Consider the following 24,565-nt stretch of genomic DNA (forward strand, 5'->3'; position numbering starts at 1 on the left):
ACTTTGTTTCTCTAGAACTCATGTCTTTTTTTGGTAGTTTTTCCAGAGGTGATGAGGTTACTATGTCTTTTCCCAGTCTAAGCATAATCCGGCATACAGGATACACAAGATTGAGCTTTGATACGTTTCAGAGACTGTTTAATAGGAAAATTAGGCAGCCTTTTAATAGGAAATACCAGGATATTGGAAAACGCGTCTGAAGTCGCTGAAGGGATCAGAGAAATAGCCCGGGCAGTCACATTTCACGGATATGCACACGGCCGTGGCCCCGCGGCCGCCACGGCCGCCTCACCCCTCCGCCGGCGGGGCGGGAAGCGGCGGCCCCCCCCCGCCCGGGGGCGGCGGCGGCGGCGGGGCCGGCGGTTGGCGGGCGGCAGCAGCGCGGCCATGGCGGCGGCGGCGAGGGCCGTTCGCTGCGCTCTGTGGAGGGGCGGCCTGCGGCGCTGGTACCGCACTGAGCGGGGCGTCTACGGCTACAAGCCGCGGAAGGCGGAGAGCGGGCGATCGGTGGAGTCGCGGGGCGCCGGGGCGAACGGCAAAGCAGGTCGGGCACCCCCCGTTCCCACCGGGGCTGCGCCGGGCTGAGGGGAGGGCGGCGGGGGCGGCCCCGCAGGCGCGGGGAGAGGCGGGGGTCCCGCCGCCGCGGCTCGGGCTGTGCTCGCCAGCCCCGCGTTCGCCTCAGGGAGGCGACGGCCCCGCCATCGCTGAGGGGCCCAAAGTCCGAGGGCGCTGAAGCGTCGATCTGAGGGGCTTTATCCAGCGGGCGCCGTCCGGAGCCGCCGCCGCTCCTCGGGGCTGCTGGCGGGTTTCGCTCGCCGTGAGGCAGAGCTTGGCCTCCCGGCTCAGCGGAGGGCTGAGCGCCGTGCGGGTCCGCCTCGCAAAGGCTTTGGTTGCCCAGAAAGCCCGCTGACACCTTGCCCGGCCCCACGGGCCGAGGTGACTGTGAGGGGCTGAAGTTACTTTGGTAACGTGCTCTTGTCGCGTTTTGCTGCTCATAAAAGCACCTGTGTTATGCGCCTGTGTTTTTTCTTTTTTATATTATTGTGCTTGAACGAGCTAAGTACAGATAACTGTGCTGTAGCAATAACTGTGATGCTTTTAGCTCAGTTTTATAGTGTATAAAAATAATTTCAAGCAGAAAACTCTCTGGGATAGGAGCGTCGTCGCTGCATTAACGCCTCAGGTCACTCCGCTAGGAATTAAGTCCGTTGCGCAGGAGCAGGAGTGACACTGGTTTGTTAGCTCCCGGACACTGAGTCCCATCATTGTTAAGCAAGGAAACTGTTAATATGTTTTTATGTTACATCTTAAAACTGGCTTTTAAATGGCTTTCTTGCTGACTGTGTGGTGTGAGACGTTAGGGTTATGTTCTTCCATTGTAGAACCTGTTAGAGAAAAGGACTTGTTTTGAACCGGCCGACTGCAGGAACGTAATAGCTGGAGCAGAGTGCCAGCAGTGGAAATACAAATGTCAGAGAAATAACTTTGTGAAATAGTCTCAGAAATTGCATTGTTTTGGAAAATGAAAGTCTTCAGACCTGAATACTGTCAGCGCTGCATCTTTATCAGGGCGAAAAAAACACTGCATTAGAAATGCGTTATAAACTGGTTCATATCATTAATTTGTAGCAGATTCTGCTTGTGATATATTTTATTGGTTTACATTTTATCGACCTGGTCTGTGGCATGTGCTCAATGACAATAATGTTGTGTGCCTGACCTTTCGGCTGGTCAAATTTTGCTTTTGTTGATAATTTTTTGACCTCAGTGCAAAATGCCTGCAACAGTGTGTTGCTGGTGGTGTCTTTTGAAAACATGTTCACATATTTCAGTTTTTAGTATGTCTGGCTCAGCATGTGCACATGCTGTTGGCTACTGGCTCCTGCAGACGCAGACTTCTTTGTGAAGTCGTAGGACGTGAATGATTGTTAAGACCCTATCCTCCTGTCATTCCAGCAAGGAACAGGGAAGTGCAAGTGGTATGATTTGCATCAGCTGAGGAAATAAGACTGCACACTGGTACTGTGCCATTCTCAAGTTGAACGTACCTGTTGTAAAGAGATTGGAAGCAAAGTGAAGTAGCTTTGTGTATGTTTACAGGAGCCTAACTATGAGGGGAGCCGTGGGGGAAATCTAGAGTGTACTTGCTTGAAAATTTGATGGGTGAGCAGATTTAGCAGTTTGATTGTGGGGTGATAAGGTGAAAACAACTGCTTAGAAAAAGTGTCTTTCCAGCCAGAGCTTTGATGATTATCAATGGACAGAATACTCCTGTGTTGGTGCTGTAAATGGATTAAATGTGAGCATGTATGCGATACTGTTCTGCTTTCTTTTTGGTTTTAGTTGACCATGCTCTTGCTCGTTTAATAACTGCATACGCTGAACATGGCCACAAAGCAGCCAAAATAAACCCACTGTTTGCTGGCCAAGCTGTTATGAACATGGTACCCGAAATCCAAGAGCTGGCTGAAGTTCTTCAAGGGCCTCTCATTACTACAGGTAAGTCTGCAGCCTTATCACAGCAAATTGTCTTCACGGGTGGTTTATTAAGAGGCTGTGTCCTCTGTGGAAGAGCCAAATATTGAGTGGCAGTTCAATGAGTAATGAACTGTTGGACGGAGAATTTTTAACTTCAGCCTACTTACGTGTTTGTTGCAGAAATCATCATGTAATGAGTGCCTACCTTCTAGCATCTTTGGAAACCATGAAAATTTTTACTTGTTCTTACAACTACTGAGGTTATACATTAATTTCTTATGTTGCTGTAACATTCTGTGATTTAGCATAATACTTAACACGGCAGTGAAGCTGCCAGAGCACTGGGGCAGAAGTCAAGACTTGTCTTTTCTTGGGTCTCTTAGACTCTCGCTGTGGCCTTGAACAAAGGAGGGCCTTCTCTGCGCTTTATGTTCTCCATAGGCAAAACAGGTGCTTATTTACTTGTGGTGCAGCTGGGATTGGAGCTCGTCTCTCTGAGCCACGAGATACTGAGTGCTATACTGAGTCACAAAAACAGCGACTTTGTTTCATTCATGGTAAACTCTTTCAGAAAGGCGTTCTGAGCACCTTACAAATAAGCATGAGACCCTCATATTAATAACACTGAAGTGTGCTTATAAAATAATTTCTTGAGTTTTGTTTTTAAATGGAGGAAAGGAAGACAAGACATTAATTTGTACGCTCAAAATGTTAATGTAATTGCAAGACAACAGTTTCGGTCTTAGGGCTTCCCCCTCGTCCCCCAAAGCAACTAATAACATTTGTTTCCCACCAGGGCTTCTAAACATGGGAAAAGAAGAGGCTTCCCTAGAGGATGTGTTGGCTTACCTTGACCATATATACTGCGGGCATATTTCCATAGAAACAAGCCAGCTTTCAACTTTGGAGGAGAGAGAATGGTTTGCTAAAAGGTTTGAAGAGCTAAAACAGGAAGCATTTACACCTGAAGAGAAAAAGCACTTGTGCAAACTCATGTTGGAGTCCCAGGTACCGTGTTCATTACTCTTGGATTGTAATAATTGTCATGGAGTCTGTCCTGAACCCTTCGCTGCTCCAGACATTATTCATGCAGAAGAAGAACAATCGCTATCCTGAAAGGCTTTGACAGTATGCAAGAGGGAGAAGTACAAGGTTTTGCCTGAAAAAGTGCAGTACACAAGTGCAGGAATCTCATTGGAGGTTGTTGCTGAATTACTTAGCAGCCATTATTGAAACAAATAGCGATACCTTTTGGTTTGCATTGATTACTTTGGAAATTATTTCTGGGTAAATATTTCCAGCCAGTTCCAAACTCAAAAGGCTTTTAGAACTAATTAGAACATATATTGAGTGTAATATATATTCTTGTAACATATATTCTTTAACATCTGGAAACACAAATAATGACACTACAAATCCACAACAGTCTTCAAAAGTGAGATTCTCTTAGGCTAATGATCTGACAACTTACATTCAATGTTACTGATGGGAATGCAAGGCTGGGCAGAGCTCTATGAAATTCTGTGCTCTGGTGTAGCTGTTCTGTGTTTTCCTTTCACCCTCATGCTGATCTGTTTTATTAGCTTTGAAGTATGATGCCTCTCAAGGTTTTGGGAGAACAAAACAGGGTTGGACTGAGGTGTTAGCCATATAGCACTGGTAAATTTGCTGCTTTTCAGCAAAGGAACCTTTGTTCAATGCATTCTGTAAGGAACTGAAAGATTTATGTACTTGCAAAATAGCGAAAATTTATTCCAATACTTCTGTACTGTGAAAATTTTTCTTTTTTTTCCCATTTTCTCCCTGTGTTATCCATAAGGATGGAAAGGTAGAAGAGCAGGATCTGTGAAGTTGTCCCTGTTTCCAGTTTTCCAAGTGGAAGGAGTGTTAAATGTAATATTTACCAATGACTAAACAGAAGTATATGGCACGTTTCATATTTTTCTTGCCTCTTTGGCAGTTAAAGGAATTTGACAGTGACACAGGAGGGTGAAATCAGGACCCTGATAAATCCCCTGTTGACTTCAGGATGACCAGAACTGTTCTTGGAGTGTAGAATTTGACAGGAAAAAAACTGCTTCTATGTGCGATTAGTTTTGCATACGTTATTTCTTGGAACTAAATGTTGCTTAACTAGAAGGTGTTCAGCAGTTGGCTCAGATCTTTGGCTGTGGCTCAGTCTTCCCTTCTCAGTTACAGACTTCGTTTATTTTCAGTCTTCAGTTGTAAAACACTAGAGACACTTCCAGTGCTTCCAAAACTTTGCCACTTGCGAGAGCTGTCTAGGAGTAGATGAATGGAGTGAAGTGGGAGGAGTGAGAGGAAAATGAAGTAAATCCAGATTAATTTATTTTCCTTCTCTCAAGCATTCTTCTACCTAAGTAGTAAGGACTGGGTCTAATAGTAATCATAATGAAACGCTGTGCTTCTCTAGCACTTCGCATCTCAGGATAGTTAAGGTTTATACTGTAAAAGAACACCATTCCTTAATTTGCACCTAAAATAAGTAAACTGTCAATGAATTTCTAAATTGCTCTGGTGTTATATTTCTTCATGCATCTCCTTCCATGTTAGATAGAGACAATTTGGTCCTCAGTCTAACATTTTTCTGCCTAAGAGGAGATAAGATCTGATTTCTTGTAGTCATCATAGCTTCTGGTCTCAGACTGCGTAGGTGGAGAATGAGCTGAGATTCTCAAGGGGTATGCTTAGGTCTGTAGGCCTTAAAGGTACAAACATAAATTATATTTCAATTTTATAAACAGAAGACCGCTGCTTAGAATAGCCTAATACTGAAGTTCTCCCATTTTTAATAGGAGTTTGATCACTTCTTAGCCACGAAGTTTGCCACAGTGAAGCGGTATGGTGGTGAAGGAGCAGAGAGTATGATGGGTTTCTTCCACGAGTTGTTCAAGATGTGTGCGTACAGCGGTGTGACAGATATCATTCTTGGAATGCCTCATCGTGGAAGACTTAATCTTCTCACGGGTTTACTTCAGCTTCCACCTGAGGTAAGAGACTTAGAATTCATTGACAGTTGCTCTGTGCCTAATTTGTTTGCAATGAAGTAAAAACCTAAAAGTTTGTTGTGTTGCCAATGCTGAAGCAATAAAAAAGTTAGATGTGTGAGAGTGTATTCCCCTTCTGTCAGCACCTCAGCCGGATCTTCACAGGAGACTGTTAAAGAGAACTCTAATGAAGGGGTTTATGTGCTGTTATCTGAAGCATCCTTGCAATTTCAGGAGTAGGAGAGCATACTGTAAATGTTTTTCTTCCAATGTGTTAATGAATCGCAAAGGGGATTTAACCAAATTTGTTTCCATGCAGCTCATGTTCCGTAAGATGCGTGGTTTGAGTGAGTTTCCGGAGAATTCCGCGGCCATTGGGGATGTTCTCTCCCACCTGACATCTTCTGTAGATCTTGACTTCGGTTCACACAGGCCCGTGCATGTCACCTTGCTACCTAACCCCTCACACTTAGAAGCAATCAATCCAGTGGCTGTGGGCAAGACGCGAGGAAGGCAACAGTCTCTGCTCGATGGAGATTACTCCCCAGAGAGCTCCGCACAGCCTGGAGACAAAGTTATTTGCCTGCAGGTATTTTACTCACAATTTGTAATTAATCTTTATCAGACTTCCTGGACTAGCATGTGAACAGCAGTGGTGTATATAGACATATCAAACAAAACTGAATTAATGTAGAATATCAAGAACTGGAATCCTCTTTATGGAGAAAGAAGGGGGAAAGAAGGATTTCCAGGTGACATATATGATGATACTGGCATTTAAACAATTCCACTTCCAAGATTTTTGAAGAACCTTCCTTTATTTTAATAATACTCTGCATTGGCAGCCATGTGTGCCTTTCCTCACAGACCACTTTTGCATTTAAACCACTACTGTTAGGCTTCTTTTTAATTAAATGAGTTTCAAGAAGAACTATCAACAGGGTTGCATAATACACAGGAGGATTTAGAATTTTGTCATTTTATCATGGTACTATTGAAGAAAGTCTGCTGGAATTGGTTTTTGCTCCTTGAACTGTCTGTCATAGCTGTGGAGGCAGTCCTAAATAGTTCCTTGATAAGTTCTCTTTTCTTGTATTGTTTTCAACTTGGAAATAGAAGTGAGTCAATCTCTTAAACATCTTTAAAGCCGGGAGTAAAAATGAGTTAGGCAGAACTGTTCTCCTGTGAAGTATAATAAACATGGAGGAAGTTACAGGTAGAAGTGATGACATATTTCGGTTAAATAAATGTTTTGCTTCCTTCTGGAAGGATGTGGATACTGCGAAAAAGCAGAAATATTGAGAAAACTGGAGGCAAGTTGGGGTTTTATTGTTCTTATTTTTTAATTAAAAAAAAAGACTTTGGGGCATGCAAGTGCAGGAGGAAAAGTTTGTTGCCGGATGCGTCTTCTCCTTGTCTTTCAGTGCAGTTATGTCGGTTAGTTTGATAAGATATTATTACTTCTTACATTGTGTCTGTCTTATAATGTTAGATCTTCACAGTGTAGTAACGAAACTACTATGACTCTTTAAACAAAGATTCTTTAGGATAAATGGACCCTCCCTATGCAAGAAAGATTTAACTTTTCGGTTTTTGAGGCGGTAAGTGGTAGGGAGGGTTGCATAGTAGAGAGCAACATTTAACTCCAAGCTAGCCACCTCCATGTTATGTGAGTAAACTGACTCAAAGTATTCCCAAAAGAAAGAAAATGTTGCATGTAATGTGAACATCAGTACTTGTGATTGTGTCTTTGAGAGGTCCAAGAGTTACATTACGGGAAAAAAAAAAAGGCAAATTTTTACAGTTGTGACTGGTAACTGCTCTCGTTCAATTGAGAAGAAAGAGATGAAAGCAGACACTTCCTCTTTCAGAATCTTGGTTTGGAAGTTTCTCCTTGGGCTTTCTCTTTTCATAGTGCTTTCTCTCCAGAAATACAAGTGTAGAAACTCAGAATTGAGGTTTACTCTGGCATTTGTTCTATTCTTCCACTAGCCTGCGTGCCAGAGCTTGAGGGTGAAAAGAGTAAAGATCACCTGAGGTGCCAGTGTCAGTGGTGATCCTAGTTGTCCAAGGTCTGAAGATCTACTTTTCTGGAACTTCAGTGTGCTTGGAATGTATGAAGACTATAAAACTCTTCCTTGGATAACTACCGTGGACACTTCTGCAATGTTTAATTGTCCATCTCTACTGAAGAGTGGCTTATTTTTCACCTTCTCACATGTCTTAACTCCATTTCCTGGATATCAAACTACTACTGGTGTCTATGATTTGAACTGAAATCTGAGAATAAGGTGTCCCTGAAATAAATTTCACATTTGACGTTCCACTGTCAGGGTCACTGTTTGATGAATTGAACTTGATGGTGACCTTCCTTTTATGTGTTTTGCTAATGCTGCCCAGAAAAAAACATGTGCTAGCAAAAACTGTTTCCAGCTTTCTGCTAGAATGAGTAAAATCCTACCTGCTGCACAGGAACTGAATCCTCTGGGCTTGAGATGCATATGAAGAGTCCTGTGTAGTTGGATAGTCACACTGTCTGTAGGCTTTAATGCTTTGTGGTGTACTGAAGGCCATAAAGTTCTTTCAGATGTTCTAGGGTCTTCACTCAAATGGTATCACCGAGATACATAGCCTTCGTAGGCAGCAGAAGAAACCAAAAGGGAAAAGTGAAAACCCAACACTTCAGGAACAAGTGTAGCATGGTAAGGGGTAGAGTGGGGATGCTGTGTTGGCTCTCTCCTGCAGTAGTTAACTTTGGTTTTCTGTGATACCTTTAAAAAAAGTCTCTGTATTAGAACTGTGTAAAACACGGTGCTGCCATTTCACTGGTTGATTACACCTCTACTCTTGTCCAGGTGTAGTTGCACCTCCAAAAGTCTCTTAAGGCTTGAAACCATTATCCCATAACTAGAAAGTAGAACTGTCATCTGGTTTTAATAAGAAACTGCATCAGTCTGCCTAGTGACTTTGATCTGCAAAAGGTCGAGTCTGCGTTCTGAGGAAGCTGTGATCAGATTCATCAATGGAGAACTTTCCCTAGTTTCAAAACATTGAAATGCTAGATGATACTCACTCTAGTATCTCTAACCTTTTTGGAAACCTGGGTTGAATGCCACAGTAGTCTCCCCTCCCCTTCCAAACTTTTTTATTTGCAACATTTATTTGCAGTTTTGAAATGTAACTAAAAAGTTAGGTTTTATTTCCTTCCGAAAGCTTTTATTTACTTTTATATGCTTCCATTCAGTTCTTTTCCACTTTTTTTTCTATCACGTCTGTTCTTGTCTCTATTTGGTAAGGTGGCAGTAGGCATAAATCCCAGTTCACCAGCATTTAGCTTTCAGCAAAGCGTGTAGCAAATGCTGTGCTGACTGGCTTCCTTTGGTTCAGTGGTCAGCGACTTGCTGCTGACTGCTGCAGCTTTGCTGTAGCCATGATGCTTGCAGTCACCTATACGCTGGTCGGTCAATTTTAAGAGATTATAGGTCCGTTCCAGGTAGGGGTTACATCAGGCAGTCACATGCAGATGTTGGCTGCTATGACCTTGTGCTAGTGATAAGACTATATACTCTTAAATCATGGAAACAGTAGTCTGAAAGGGGTTAAGAAGTGGATCTGGCGGAAACTGTATCTGTTCTACCTACTCAATTTAAAAGGTCTTGCATAATGAGTTATGGTTTTGATTTTGCTGTTCCACCAGTGTTTTCTAATGAGACTTTTCCATCTTCTTCCCCAATGTAGGTTCATGGCGATGCTGCTTTCTCTGGGCAAGGGATCGTTCCTGAAACACTGACCCTCTCTAATCTGCCACATTTCAGAGTTGGTGGGAGCATCCATTTGATTGTTAATAACCAGCTGGGCTATACCACTCCTCCAGAGCGAGGAAGATCATCTCTGTACTGTAGTGACATTGGTATGTATAGTTGAGTCAGGAGGAAGATTGCCTGTTGCGTCAGAAGGGATTTTTAACTCCAGTGTGAATATACGCTGTTCTATGGGCTTTTTATAGCAAGTGCCTATCAACTCCAGGGAGTTAGATTAATATATCTCCGTTTTCATGATGGAGTAGAAATTAAAATTATTATTGATTATTACCTCCTACTAGCAAAAATTCAGACGCTAAAAATATGCTCTCCCCCATCTGTTTTATGGCAAAGACTAAATATCAAGGGAAAATCTTGTCACATTTTTACTGGATGTTATAAAATATTTGCAAGATTACTGTGAAGTCTTATAACTCATTTAATTTCTGCCATGTCATTGACAGCTTTTAAAAATCTATTGTGCTGGAGTGTATAGTAGATGTATTTTAAACATATCTTGTTAAATTTAATAAAAATAATTCCAGTGCGTTTTCTGAGCGAGATTTATAAGTCAGATACTCCTTCATTTTTCTGTTTTGTTTGTTGTCAGGTGAACTTGTTGAGCTTTTAATTGAAAGATGAGTCTCATACTATTCTATTAAACTAGAAGTCTTTTGTTTTGGACTGGTCTTTCTTAGTGATAAACAGATGTATTATAATCAGCAAGATCAGAAACGCAGTAGTTAGTTCCCTTGTGTGTGTCTCCTAGAATTAAAAATAGACAAATGTATGTTTTTAAGACTTCACATCAAGTGTTTGTGTTTGTCTTATGGTTTCATCAAACCGAACATTAAATCTGATAAGGTAGATAGCATATGCTATTATTACTTTTTCCCTGGGCTGGTTTTGTGTTGTGGGTTTTTTTTATTTGTGTTTTTGGTTTTTTTCCTGCATCCTTAGTTTTCCTTTCTTCTTCCCTGGTCAGTGAGGAGGGGGGGTGTTACCCATTTGAGCTTTGGGATTTTGCTAGGGAGGGAAACTTGACGTGGGTCAGGAATGGCTGAAGCATCTTAATTTCCCAGGATTTGGGCAGGTAAAGTACAGGAGGAGCACTCTGTTGCTGGGAAGATTTGCAGCCAAATTGTCCTACAGGAGAGGGTGTTAAGATGTTTGAATTTTGCAGTGTTCTCTTTCATGAAGAGACCTTTCTGCCTGGAGGAGCAATGGATAGAATGACTACTAACAAGGGAGAAGATTGTTTCTAGCCTGTATGAATTCAGAGTAGTGATAGCTTAGGATAAGAAGGAAACAAAACTCGGTTTTTGCTTGAAAGAGAAGCGATCAAATAGTTCTCTCCCCTTCCCTGGAAACTTCCATCCAGATTAAGAAGATGTAGGAACTGTGTATAGAACGTCCTCTGGGAATTTAGCATTAATGAAGAAATTGTGCTCAAACTGTGACAAGTACAACAGGTTGGGCTAATTGCACTTTCTCTCGGGGAAGACTCCTACTCCTTACCCCCGCTGTCATCACAAAGAGCATCTTTTGTAGATTTGTTTTTGTTAAATACACTTCGCATGAGGTGTCTGTAGTTTTCAGCAGAGCAGGTGTGTGTCCGCTTTCTTCCGAAGGGGGTGAGTGTGATTACTGTTGTTGTGTTTTGAATCCCTGGGCAGGTAAAATTGTTGGATGTGCAGTTATCCATGTGAATGGCGATGATCCTGAAGAAGTCGTCCGTGCCACACGACTGGCTGTTGAGTACCAACGCCAGTTCCGCAAGGATGTAATAGTAGACTTGCTGTGCTACAGGCAGTGGGGCCACAATGAACTTGATGAGCCATTCTTCACGAACCCCAGCATGTACAAAATCATCAGGTAAGGGTAACACACCTGATGGGGGAACCCAAAATGTACTTGTGTCTACGCCAACTCACTATTGCCTGCTGCTGTAGTAGAAGTCTCTGTATAACGAAGATCCTTCGCCATACTGACAGGTCTTTAAGTAAGTGTAGCTACGCTGTCAGCAGCCCTTGACTGAGGCGTGAGTCTGATAACGATGCGTTAATGAAGGTCACCACTGGTGTTGGTTCTTGAATATACGGCTTGATGCCTCTTGGAGAACAATCTTGCACGTAGCTCTTGGATTTCAAGTTCATGACGGCTAGTCAGCAGAAGGTAAAGTTGTCTTCTGTGTGCCAGAGGGAAGCGTAGATAATGTGGGAGAATGGGCAGGAAGCCAGTATGATGTTTGTCTCGTCTTTGCCTGGTCCTGCTGGTTCCAATGGGGACTCATCTTTATGAGCATTTAAATGTATTCAGATGCCATCCTTATCCCCAAAGAAAAATACACGTAAAAATTTACTGGCCAATGAATTCTGGTATTTTAGGACAAGCATTTATGGAATGGATGGCTTGATTCTCAGCTAATACTGAAATCCTGCTGTCAAGTTTTCTGAAGAAAATATGCATGATAGCACAGAATCAGTCTAACTAACTGGGAGGTTTTTTTGACTTGCTTTTACCTGTAACTGCCAACTATAGGCACTTTTTTTTTTTTTTAAATAAAGGACTGTAAAGCACATATCCAAGAGAATTGTTATCTTTCTGGAAATGCCAGGAAAGCGGACTCAATGCAAATGAGTATACTGCACCAGGACATCATTTATTTTAGTTTTCCACGGTACCTGACAGTGATAAGGTGGTACTTGTTCTGCAGTGACACTGTTTTCAGGCTTAATGTCTATGGGGTTTGATTCCCTCCCTGACAGATCCCGTAAGAGTATCCCAGACACTTACGCAGAACACCTAATAGCTGCTGGGCTCATGACTGAGGCTGAAGTATCTGAAATAAAGACGACCTACTATGCTAAACTGAATGATCATCTTGCCAACATGACTTTGTATAGTCCACCTCCTACCAACCTCCAGGCTCACTGGAAAGGCTTCGTCGAGCCTTCTGCTAAAATCACCACTTGGGACACAGGTATGCCTGTACCACTTCTGCAGTTTATTGGAGTCAAGTCCGTTGAGGTGCCTGAGGAACTCCAGGTGCACCACCATCTTCTGAAGACCTACGCACAGGTCAGTAGAGCATAATGATGCTTCTAGTCCCATTGCTCAAAGATGCGACCCGTTACAGGAAAAACTAAACACAGCAAGGCTGCCAGTTGGCAAACAGAGTAGTAGTCTCTAGGAAAAGCAGCTCGCTCTCTTTTTCAAGGCTGGGATTATGCCATTTTTCCTCCAGTTTTGAAGACAGACATGTCCTCTCCCCCAGATCTGACCATATACTTAATTTTGTTATTTCAACAATGTTTCGTTGCAATGAAGAAAAGCTTATAGAAAATACATTCTGTTATTCTTACAAATAATAGAAAGTATTATGATAAATGACTATCATTTATATACTTTATGATTCTAATGAGTACTTTGTGAGAGAATGAATCAGGAACTTGGTAATAGTGTACACAGTTTCTAAAGCCAGTAGTGAGCATTTATGTTTTATATATATAAACATAAGCATGCACGTGGCCAAGTTTGACAGTCCATTTTTGATAGCTCACAAGTTTGTGCGCAGTAATTGGATTCGTTTGGGTTTGTGAACGTTTCCCTTTGATGAACGATGACCGCGCGCAGCTGTCTAGTTGGCAGCCATGGAGAGGCCATGAGTTGAGTATTTCAGAAGACTGATGTTCTTGCCTTCCCAGCCCAAGGCAAAAACACCGCAGCTGGGTGTGATCATTTGTCTGCAGTTCTGCAGGCCAGAGCAGGGGAGAATACTGGAGACTGAAATACTTACACCTGGTGTCTTTCATCACTGCTGACCAGACAAACCAAAGGTCTGGCAAGAGCACGCTCTGTGCTGTGCTAAGATTTTTAATCTTTTCAGACTAAGGTCTGATTTGTCAATCCGCAGTTTGTTGACTGGTAAGTGAACACGTGGGTTATCCGTGGTTCTGTGGTCTGCAGGGCAACCTTCTTCGGCATGTGCTGAAATAAGACTGTGTGTATTCCAAACCAACCTAAGCTGGCTGCAGGAACACAGCATTTCTCTCTACAGTGTTTTATTTTTTTTCTAGCTTCTAATATTGATCTGTGCCACCAAAAGAGCTACAGATGGAAGAAGGCAAAATAGTAACTTTTCCTTGTTGTTTGCTTGTTTAGTCGAGAATTCAAAAAATGGAGGAAGGGAAAAAGCTGGACTGGGCAACAGCTGAAACTTTAGCATTTGGTTCCCTCCTGAGTCAAGGTAAGAGGCAACTAGACAGCAGACAATACAATATTTTTGCTTTGACGACAATAAAGTATAACATTAGACTTCTTAGGTGTTTCTAAGTCCAAAGGTTGATATGATGTATAAATTTGAGAGTTTGCATTTTCATGGTACTAAGAGAAGGTAAACGTGAGCCCTGTGTGTCAGTAATATTTGTAGATTGGGTACTAAACGCCTTCAAAGAATTGTTGCTCCCTTCCACCCCCCAAAAAAGTTGGGGCTTAGCACATAAGCGACGCAGCTGACGTCAGTGGGGCCTCCCATACGTTTACCTTGTAGAGTGCTTCATGCTACAATTTCTTTTCCCTCGTCTCTAGGCTGAATTCATGGCTCCATTTACATATGATACAGAATGCTCATATTTTGCAGTTTGCTTCAGTAAATTGAATCATTTACCACAAAATAATTCTTGGCTGCAGAGAGGAGAAAAGAGAAATGTCTGAGCATCTCTGTCCTTGTGAGTTGGAGCTGCTCCTGGTTAAGAATTCCATATGAGGGGAAATCCAAGAAGAGACATAACAAGAGAAGTAATATTTTAGGAGCGGGGAGTTCTTGTCCTGCAGGTTTTCTTTTTACATGACTTGCTAATCGGGTGTTTTGTTTATTGCTTGGCCAGGGTTTAATATCAGACTAAGTGGACAAGATGTTGGCAGAGGAACCTTTAGCCAACGACACGCGATGTTGGTTTGCCAAGAGACAGATGATACCTACATTCCTCTGAATCATATGTCACCAGACCAGAGGGGTTTCCTAGAGGTAGGTTCTGTGGTCCACAAGACAACCTTCTTCCAGTCGGGCTGAAACAGAATGCATATTTTAAAGCTGCTGAGACATATGTAGGTAGTCTGTATATTGTGGCAAACCGCAGATACAGAGACATAAAAACTGTGAGAGCACCCCCATTCTTTGTAGTTACCCCTTTATGAATTTAACAAGGGGTTTTGCTTTTCCTTGAGAGATCAGCTATTATTCTTTTCCCCTCAGTGTCTTCATTGAAAAGCAAAAAAAGAGGTGACCGTCAATTGCCTGTAGGAGTGCATGCCCTCAGTGTGCCTAGCACTGATGTGCCTGGTTCCAAAGGTTCTTAACCTTGGGTTGTCTTCTTCCTCACCCACCCCTCCCAACAATTTCCTTTTGGTAGGTGAGTAACAGTCCCTTGTCTGAAGAAGCTGTGCTTGGGTTTGAATATGGAATGAGTATTGAGAGCCCTAAGTTACTGCCAATTTGGGAAGCTCAATTTGGAGACTTCTTTAATGGAGCCCAGATAATATTTGACACTTTCATCTCTGGAGGTGAGTGTACAAGGAGCTAATAGATTTAAAAATGATTGATTTGTAGTAAGTATATTTTTAGAAAATCCTTCATCTTTGAAGTTAAAGGGCAACGTGTTGAGAAAAGAATTCTGTTTTCTCAAGAAGTCTTGTGAGCTTGCCTGTGTGATCCCGACTTCTATGCAGCTTTTCTCTGAAGACAATCCATCTAAAATGAAAGAGAAACCACCCTTGGCAGAAGACAGTCATTCGGAAAGGACAGTTGATTATATTAATGGCATTTCTTTCCCCCCACTGTTTATTTTTCTGTGTATATATATAGTTGATAGCTTTTTAGGCTGTACCTTTCCTTCATGAGGCATCTGAAAAATTCCTGAAGCAATACAGAAGGAAAATAGTGATTATTTAAAACAAACAAACAAACAAACTCACAACAGCACCTTCCAACCAACCTCTAAGTTTGACTCTAGCATGTTTTCTGAGTGCTCAGATATTGCAAAAAGACCTCTCTGAGCTGGAACGTGCTGAGAAAATGCTGAGATGGAGTTCAGGAGTGGGATTCTGTGTATGTAAGCATCCAGAGTTTTGGCATGTAGCCTCACTTAGGCCTCTGCACTCCCTTTATAATCACAGATGGAAATTCAGAGGCCCTGTTATCCCACCCATCCTCAACATGTATTTGAGGCTGGGATGAATTACCTTCTGGATTTGACTGTAATCCCTTAAATAGCGCAGGAGGTTTGATGGAGCCCAGGGCTACTAGCCTGTGGCTAGCACTGTGGTATTAGCTAGGACTGGCTCACAGGATGCTGCCTGGGTCACACCTGCAAAGGACCAAGTGACAAGGTATGCAGAAAATAACAATAAATTATGGTTAGCGGTTTGCTTACTGGAGAGTTACCTTTGAGGACCCCTGTTAGTCAGGAGCACAATTGCATTAAGAAGATTCTTGCATACTGTGGTGATGTTTTAGACTGTTTTAAAATCTTCACCATGTCATGCTCCACATGGAGGCTGAAGTCTTGTGGAAGCCCAAAGTTACGTGCTAATTTCAGAAACTTCAGGTCATCTTCTGTGTGCTGTTTCACTGTTGTGAATCTCATGGCAAAATGCCAGCAGCATGTTTCAGGCTTGTATTTAATGATGTGGAAATCAGCTATTCTTTTTTCCTGAGTAGTTTGTGCAAAGTGATATGTGTTTTGCAGCTTTATGTTCCATGGGAATCATTCTTTCCTTCCTCCTCATTGTATGTTTCTAGGTGAGGCCAAATGGCTTCTGCAGAGTGGGATAGTAATTCTTCTTCCCCATGGCTATGATGGTGCAGGCCCTGAGCACTCGTCCTGCCGGATGGAACGGTTCCTACAGGTACCCTGCCCCACCTCTCACATTCCCATATCCCCCATCACAGCACTGGCAAACAACGCTCTGGGAGTCTTGCCGCAAAACGCCCCGTTCCTGGTATACATGCTAGTGACATCAGAAGCTGGCGACTTACCAGTGTCATACCATCATGATGAGAAAGGAATGGGCTGGGGTGAAAGTGGAGTTAGAAAGGGGACTGTGATGAGAAGGTGCAGGTCTGGAAGTAGCGAGGAGCAGTTTTGGTTTAAATGCTGCCAGAACAGCTCTGGTTACAAGACTCTGAACCTTGCAATAAATGCTTGCTCTTCCTCTTGCATCTCTGGCACCTGCCCAAGTGGGTGTGTGCTAACATGAAATTTTGTAACGTGAGATTTGCATAGTGTTTGCAGAGGCCCTGTGCCCTCTGCAAACAGCTCTAGCGGGAGGTGCTTCAGTATTGTCTGCTGTCTTTTTTTTGATTGCTGCTCCTCAGCAGTGTCACTGTACCACAGAGTGAGTCCAGTAGCAAGACAGAATTGCTGAATTGCAAATAGCAGACCTCTAATGAGCACTTACAGAAAACATTTTGGGAGTTGGCCTCAGAAACAGGCAGCCACCCTCTTGTGCAAGCCACTCACAGATCTATCCACTATAGAGAGAGCATACAAACAGAATGCTGGGCACTATTAAATATCAGTTAATAAATCTGTGGCATGTTTTGGGGGGGGGGCGGAAAATCACTGTTGTGCTCTTGTGACTGTAGTAAGTAACTGAAAGCCTTTTCATCTGAGTAATGGCTTAAGGAGGGGTTTGCAGCATGTTTAGAGGGATGCTGCTGCTGAAGAAGTCATGACCTCTCCGCTGTTAGAAAAAGTGTCATGCCCTGGTTACAAAGTGCTAGAAAGAAGCAGTTCAGATATAATCTTGCCAGTTAAATGCTAAAGCCATTTCTTCTCTGAAGTTGTTCTTCCCTTGCAGTCAATGTCTGAATTGGGATATTTGCTCTTCTATTCTTATACCAGTCAGCGTGCCTTACGTGCCTGGGTTCTCTCTTGCATATTTGGCTCACAGCTTGCTTCTTGACAAGGTATTGCCTGTGTTCCCCTTATATAGATGTGTGACAGCTCAGAAGAGGGGGTTGATGGGGACCAGGTCAACATGTCAGTTGTGCATCCTACCACCCCAGCACAGTATTTCCATTTACTCCGGCGGCAGATGGTCCGAAACTTCAGGAAACCTCTCATTGTTGTTTCTCCCAAAGTGTTACTCAGGCTCCCTGTAAGTGAAAACTTTCTTTTCCTTTTTCTTTTTTTTTTTTCCTTCTCTTCTTCCTCTTCCTCTTGTTCTCTTCCCCTTTCTTTTTGTTCTTCCTCTCTGTTCTCTGATCTCTGTTTTGGGGTCAAATCGGTGGGGCTTTGCCTGTTTGGGGCTGCATAGGTTGAGGATTAAAGCTGGGTGGACGTGAGCTAGAAGCAGGGTTGATTCTAGGTCTCGCGGTGTTCTTGGGAACCTTATCATCCCACCTTTCATCGGTGGGAGTGGGAATGGGAATAGGAGGGAAAGGGAAGACTGTATCTTTTGTACTTACCAACACCCTGTCTCGGTATCCTCTCCCCAACTCTGGCCTGAGGGAGAAGGCAGCAAGATTTGGTAACTTCCAGCTCTCCCCCATGTAGGCTGCTGTATCAAGTTTTGAAGAAATGGCCCCAAGGACAACATTCAAGCCTGTCATTGGTGACTCCTCAGTAGATCCTAAAAGGTAGCTCTGCCTTCTTAGAGGAAAAGCTCAGAAAGGATGTCCTATCCCTTTCTCCTACCTAACAGCTCAACTTTGAGGTGATATGAAAGAGGTGACTTTGGGGGGAAAATGTTGGTTTATGGTGGGTGACTTAGTTTTACTTGTTTCTCTCCTTTTCTTCTGCTTACTTGTTGCTAGTTACCATATCTGTCTGCATAATTGTAAAGTGTTCGGGCTTTCAGCCCTTGCCCCGACGGGGAGGCTGTGACCATCGTTACTAATCTGAGGGATGCTGTTCTGCGCCATGCCCGGTACCTAACAGTTGGTGGGAGCAGCTGTTACCTGAAGAGATGCGGAATTTTTGTTCTGGTGTTGGAACACCTGAGCTGATGAAGTGAAGTTAGGGCAGTCATAAATCGTGTGTGTGTATCTCCCTCCCTTCAGATACGCTAGGGAATCCTGTTCACAATGGGCAATTCAGGCCTTCAGTTTTTTTCCCTCCTAAGGTTCTTATCTGGTCTTTGTCACAGTAGTACCCGAGTCTGACAGCATCCCTGATGTTTGCATCCTCACCCACAACCAAAAGGCTGGAAGTATCTTAGCATCTTGGGTTTTTTAAATGGGATGGTGAGGCACAAAGGGTGAGGTTTATCTCCTTGCCGTTGTCCTGTAAGGTTAGGCAGCCGAGACCTCTCTGATTGCTGGAGGGAACTGCGTATCTCCAGCAGGCATTTTCTTTTTGGCATGGGAGAGAATTGTCCTCTGGAGGTACTTCTCTCGCTCTCTGGTTTATTCTCCTCAGAGAGTGCATAGATGACTAGCTTCAACTAGGTGTTTAATTTTTAGATAGTTAAACCTAAGAGGGATGAATCCCATTGGAAGGTAACTTTCCAGGATTACTGAAGAACAGGACCTCTGGGCTCTGGCATACTGTGCCAGGTTAGTTTGCCAGCTGTTGGAGGGGAGTGGGAGGGAAGGGAAGGCAAAGAAGAGAAAAGATGGTCTAGGGCAGCAATTCAGCTTCATAAAGTTGCCTTTAAAATTAGGCTGGTTGTTTTTGTTGAAAGCGTGAAACGGCTTTGCATAGAGTTTCTGTAAAACACTAAACTTGGAAACATTCCTGTTTTTCTTTAGTGTCACCCAAGTGGTGGTCTGTTCCGGTAAGCATTACTATGCTTTGGTGAAGCAAAGAGAGACACTAGGAGAGAAACAGCACAATACAGCTATTCTGAGGCTTGAAGAACTGTGTCCTTTCCCCCTGGAAGCTCTACAGCAAGAGCTGAGCAAATACAGCCGTGCGAAAGGTCAGCCAGATGTTTTCCTTTGTGTTTCTGGACTCTTTGAAGTACTGAACTAAATCTGTTGCCAGTCTTTTAGGATGAAGAGTTGCAATGGCTTTTTCCTCTTTGCTCTCCCCCGCATACATCTAGTGTTTCCGGAGCGGTATAATACAAATGTTCAACACTTGTGCAAAAAGGGCTTGTCTCTCTGCTATTGTTAGCTTCCATAAAGCACTACTAAAAATTGGAGTGAACCATTTGGGGCATTTTTTGCATTGGTCTTTGCAGTCCAGTTCTGTAAGGAGCTTTTGAAAACAGCCGTAGAAGAGCAGAATATACCCACAGTATACCCTAATGGTGGACATACTTTTGGTTTGGCTTCAGCAAGCTGTGACCTGCAAGGGAATTCAGTCTGGCAAGCCTTCCCTTCAAAGACAGTGCCAAGACAAAAAAGGCAGAGGCACTACAAAAGAAAAAGCTATTTTTCTTGAGCTGCTGAAAAGATAAATGTGTGCATTTGTAATGTACCCTTATTCTTCCTTTAGTCTTCATCTGGAGTCAGGAAGAACCACAGAACATGGGTCCATGGTCCTTTGTGTCACCACGGTTTGAAAAGCAGCTGGGGGTTAAGGTAAGATGTCCCCAGGGTGTTTTAGTCTTGGCGATGAAGTTTGAGGTTCTCCTTGAATGCAAAATTCTGTGGTGCTTACACAAAAAACTAATCCTAAACCAAATGTGTGTTCTAATTTAAGCTACTTACGCTCTTTATAGCACCATTTAGTGGTGATGAGCAGGACTGGAGCTTTCTTTTACCAGATGTTTAGTCTAAGTAGACAGGATGATGAAAGATCCCAGGTAGGAAACAACATGCTTGAAGTGAGTATGAGGAGAATCCAAAGCTGCTGTTTGCTCTGGCGGATCGTGCACTGTAAAGTTCTTGGAGCCATGGTCTTTGGGAGAGGGAGGATAACTTCCTGCATTACTGCCAGCTGGGACCGCCCAGTATCTGGCAGTAGATATCACCATGGCATCAGAGGACCTCAGGATGCGATCCTGTGCTTGTGCTTCATTAATCATTTCCTCCTGACTCAAATTTCAGCTCCGTCTTGTGAGCAGACCTCCTTTACCAGCCCCAGCAGTTGGCATTGGAACCCTACACCACCAGCAGCAGGAAGACATTCTTACCAACACGTTTGTCTAAGTTTTCAACGGACGGACTACTCCTGCTGTCAGTCATGTTTGGTGCCTCCTCCTATGAGGAAGAACAAAAGCCAGACCCTTAAGACTCTTACTTCTCCAAAATGGGAAAAAGGAATGGAACGAGTTCTGTAACGATGAAGCAATTTTTTCATGTAGGGGAATATCTAAAGATGAGAGGTGATGCCTGTTACTCTAGGTTCTTCTTGTTCTCTAGCAGTATTTTCTACAAAACATGTTTTTAAAGTTAAAAATAAATCTAGTCCAGGGGGCAGATCGGTGAGGTGGCTATAAAATACCTTGTATTGCGTTGATTCTCTGCACTTGACAGTTCCCTGGGACGGCGCATGTGTGGAAACAGTTTCTGTTTCCACAGAAGTGTTAGTGCTGTTTGGTTGAATAAATGCTTCCCCGTGCCTGAGAATGAGCCATTTCTATAGCAAAGTGTTGTGGATTTTCTCATTTCTTTTCCTACGGGCCAGGAGTGAAATCTGTTCCAGCTGTTGGTGCTCTTCTCAACGCATGAGTTGTTAAAGCAGGATTCCTGAGGAGGACCTTGCGGGATGGCTCCTGAAGGCTTCAGGCACCGCTGTTTCTCTCACTCGGAGAAGCAGTGCTTTAAATCAAGCTTGCAGGGTGGAAGGCAGGCTGCAGGGATCGTGCCATGCTTTAGAACCATGTTTTGTAGAGGCCAAACCAGTTCCTAGAGGCTAGCCTGAAGGGTGACTCTGCCTCCTACCTGGGAAATTCTTCTCAGTGTCCTTCTGGTTTGTTGGCTTGGTATTTTTTTAACCCCAAGACTGTACTGTTGAATTGGCCCGTTGGTTTAGTCTTCTGTGTTGACAAGGAACGTGTAACTTCTCACAAATAGAGCCAAAGGGAAGTGCATTTAAGAAACCATCCCTTTTCCAGTCCCAGGCTGCTGTGCCGTTTCACCCGTTCTCATGAAGGTGGCCTGTTTTCAAGGGCTTACTTCTGCTCAGTTTCTTCCTCCAGCGGTCCTTAGTTCCCACACAAAATCTTGGTCGTGCTGGACGAAGGCTGAAGTTGTGACCAAGTGAGAGCAACAGAAAAGAGTCCAAAACTGTGGCAAGCTAAACAGAAAAGTGCAATAAAGGAGGCTGCAAATAGTTTGAGGGACAACTTGCTGAAAGGTGTAATAGTGGGGCTTCTTTCAAATACACCAAAAGCTGGAAGGGTGAGAGGCAGGAGAATGAGGAGGTTGAAGGGGCTCATCAAAAAAATCTGCTGTAGCAAAAAACCACAAACATCATGGCTTTTTTTGGGGTTGTTTTTTTGTTGGGGGAGATCCTCATCTAGAGGCCTGCTGGGAGGTTCCTGAGCAAAAACTCTTCTTCGCAGTGTAGGTATTGCAGACTTTGTCGTGAAAAGATGTGTTAATAGAAGAAATCAGAGAAAGGGAGAGCAACAAATGACAGAAGGAGGGTAATCAGCCAGGTTTTCTGAGGGAGCTCAAACAGATACAGGTATTCAAGCCATTTGAAGAAGTTCCCAAACTGCACCTTTGCTCCAGCAACGATACAAGGTGGGCAGGAGAGGACGGTGACTAAAAGGAGTTCAGCTTTAGCCCTCACAAGCAAGGAGTGACCACGGGTCACTTCTCGTGAGAGCTCTAAGAGGGCTGCTCCTGAATCCCGTCTTCTTCACCAAGAAGAATTCTTCTTCCCTCCACAGTATGTGGGAGCTCTGCATCCATTCAGAGGACCAGTGTAAGTGTTGGCTAGAGCTCCACAAGGGATCTGTTAGGGCTCCCTGGAGGCTCTGTTACACCACTGCTCTTTCCCTTCTGCTTTTGTGACTTTTTCAATATAATGTGTTTGGAAGAAATGTGAAAAAAAAACCCTTTGCCTGCTTGTTCCCAAGCTGCCCTCTGCTCCCAGCTGCAGAGACATTTCTGTACCCAAATGCTCTGTACCCCAGCAGTCAGCATCCGGCTCCTGGCCCCACAACTCCCCCAGGGAAGGTTTCAGCACAGCCGTCATCTGGGGACAGGAAAGAGACCAGTCTTAATTGGGAAGCAAAGGATAAATGACCAAAACATTGACGTTAAGCAGGAGAATACCAAAGCCAGATGGCAGAGGGAGGTAAAAGCTGCCCGGGCAGACCCCAGTGTTGGCTCCCCTCCTCCTGCCCCACGGCAGCTCCCATCACCACAGGATTTTTCCCAGCATTTTCTCTTTTCCGGTCTAGTTGTCAGTGTGAAGTTGGCACCTCCCTACTCCTCTCAAAGTTATCTGGGGGAGCACGCTTGAATAAACCAAACCCACCACGAGCCAAAGACCTTTTTTAAAAGAATCAAGTGGGGTTTAACCAAATCCAGCACTTCCAGATGGAATGTCCTGGCAGGTGAGGAAGGGTGCGCATTCACCTGGGGAAGCAGCTCCCAAAAGCGTCTCTGAAGCATACTTTGGCACCCTCATTAATTCCCACATTCATTCATTAACTCTATATGACCCAGAAGTCGCCTCTGTAATCTGTTCTGTAGTCTGTTTCATGTGACTTCTTTAGCAGATCCATCACAGTGACATGAAATCACGTTTGCTCTAGCAAACTTCACAACTTCTTATGCATTCTGAACAGCTTTATCTAATCAAGACATACTCTGGTTTAAATTTCTGCTCTGAGATTTCCAAGGATTTCTTGCCATGGTCCCTGGGCAGTAGACTTCCAGGATGAAATCGCCTTTCCTGTGAACAGCTGGAGCTCTGCCTGTCCTTTACTTCTTGCTGGTTTTAACCACGAATATTACCTAATAACAGCAGCTGTCCTTTCACAGGGATATGGTTACATTTTGTTTGGGTATAATATTTGGGGTGTGTACTTCAGTTTGTTAGACACTTTGCCCAAACAGGCACTTGTGTCGTGCTCGGTACTTCTTGTACAATTTATCTCCCGATGCTCTGGTCACAAAGAACTTGCACATCGATAACTAGAAAAAGGAGGCTGAAGGGTAACATTGCTTTGGCTGCAGCTGTAGCTAGGAAAGTTGTAGAGCACAATCATCCGCTTTGACTTGAAGCTGCATGAAATTACATAAACCCACATTTTTTCACTCTGACAGTACACACAAGGGAAGAACAGACCCGGTGTGCTGAGGTTCACGTGACCTGAGCCTGGCCTTGCTACGCACCGCTCACACACCTGCAGGTTTGGTTGTCTGACCAAGTAAAGGATGCTCGAGTGTTCAGTGCCTGTTTTATCCTCCCGGTGGGAGACACAGCTATTCCTGTAGTGCTGCTCGGCTAAATGCCCCCAGCCTGGTGTTGCTGTGCCCCCAGGGGTGCTGGGGTAAGGAAGGGAGAGCTTCAACACAGGTATCGCTGGTGCAGATCGCCTGCAGCACACCGCTCTTCCGTGACGGCTAACAGCTACCAGCAGCAGGACAAAGCACTTGCTGAGTTAGGGGTTAACGCCGTTTCTCCCACCAATTTCGGATGCACCAGGGGCTGTTTTCAGTCTGCGTGCCATGCCCTGCTCTGCATGAGCACTGGATTCCTTTTGCAAAAAAGCGTTTTGGAAAAGAGAAGCAGAAATTGCGAAAGCCCCAGATGAGAGTGCTGCTTGACAACAGGAGCGAGTTTCCAGTGTGTGCAGGAAACTTAATTCAGGAAAGTGCCAGATGAAATGGTAGACAAGTTGGGTGAGTGGGTAACAGCAGGTCCCAGTCCTTGGGCAGGAGAATTTTGTGGGTCATTAAAACAAGAAGTGAAGCTTTATGTGCTGTTAGATAGCTAAAAAGCTAACTATCAAGAGGGGAAGTGTTACGGCACTTGTGCATTGTGGTGTGTGGGCTGAGATGCAGAGGTGACAACAGAAGTTATGGATGGATGTTCAGGATTTTCAGAGAAGTGCAAGACTGGAAGGAAAAAAGTAAAAACGTTGAAGGAATGAGATGTTAGGTAGAGCAGTTCATTAAAGACAGCAGTAACCCTCAGTGACAGGAAGAAAACACATCAGGAAAACAAATATTTCAAAACAAGTGTTTTAGTAACAGTGATGTTATTTTAGATTTAAAAAAAACCCTAGCCTGAATTTTGAAGGCACAAAGTTCTGAACACAGTAGTATTCATTCCGAATGAGCAAAGAAAACAATACTGCATTTTGATTTTTTTACTTCCATCACTGGGAACCCATTCGTAAGTGACACAGTGACATTGC

The 24,565-nt window shown here is 43.7% G+C and overlaps 1 protein-coding gene across 1 annotated transcript; it reads left to right on the top strand.

Annotated features, from left to right (window-relative positions):
* The first annotated feature begins 338 nt into the window (after window positions 1–338).
* Window positions 339–20,524, top strand: DHTKD1 (dehydrogenase E1 and transketolase domain containing 1). The gene is made up of 17 exons (XM_087764906.1): window positions 339–544; window positions 2,344–2,499; window positions 3,275–3,486; window positions 5,295–5,489; window positions 5,806–6,075; window positions 9,225–9,396; window positions 10,963–11,161; window positions 12,055–12,367; window positions 13,451–13,535; window positions 14,176–14,315; window positions 14,701–14,851; window positions 16,089–16,195; window positions 17,285–17,449; window positions 17,848–17,930; window positions 19,044–19,213; window positions 19,735–19,820; window positions 20,289–20,524. The coding sequence occupies exons 1-17, from the start codon at window positions 388–390 to the stop codon at window positions 20,388–20,390; spliced, it is 2,763 nt and encodes a 920-aa protein (XP_087621032.1). The 5' UTR covers window positions 339–387; the 3' UTR covers window positions 20,391–20,524.
* The last annotated feature ends 4,041 nt before the right edge of the window (window positions 20,525–24,565 follow it).

This window comes from Nipponia nippon, unplaced genomic scaffold, assembly GCF_047370975.1.
Source record: "Nipponia nippon isolate SJK-2023a ecotype South Korea unplaced genomic scaffold, ASM4737097v1 scaffold_3, whole genome shotgun sequence".
Lineage (NCBI taxonomy): Eukaryota > Metazoa > Chordata > Aves > Pelecaniformes > Threskiornithidae > Nipponia > Nipponia nippon.

Excerpts from the sequence above, each read along its gene's own strand:
- DHTKD1 (XM_087764906.1), top strand. The coding sequence starts at position 388 with ATGGCGGCGGCGGCGAGGGCCGTTCGCTGCGCTCTGTGGAGGGGCGGC. Across the intron at positions 545-2,343 it reads CGGGGCGAACGGCAAAGCAG|TTGACCATGCTCTTGCTCGT; the intron begins GTCGGGCACCCC and ends TTTTGGTTTTAG. Across the intron at positions 16,196-17,284 it reads GGATGGAACGGTTCCTACAG|ATGTGTGACAGCTCAGAAGA; the intron begins GTACCCTGCCCC and ends CCCCTTATATAG.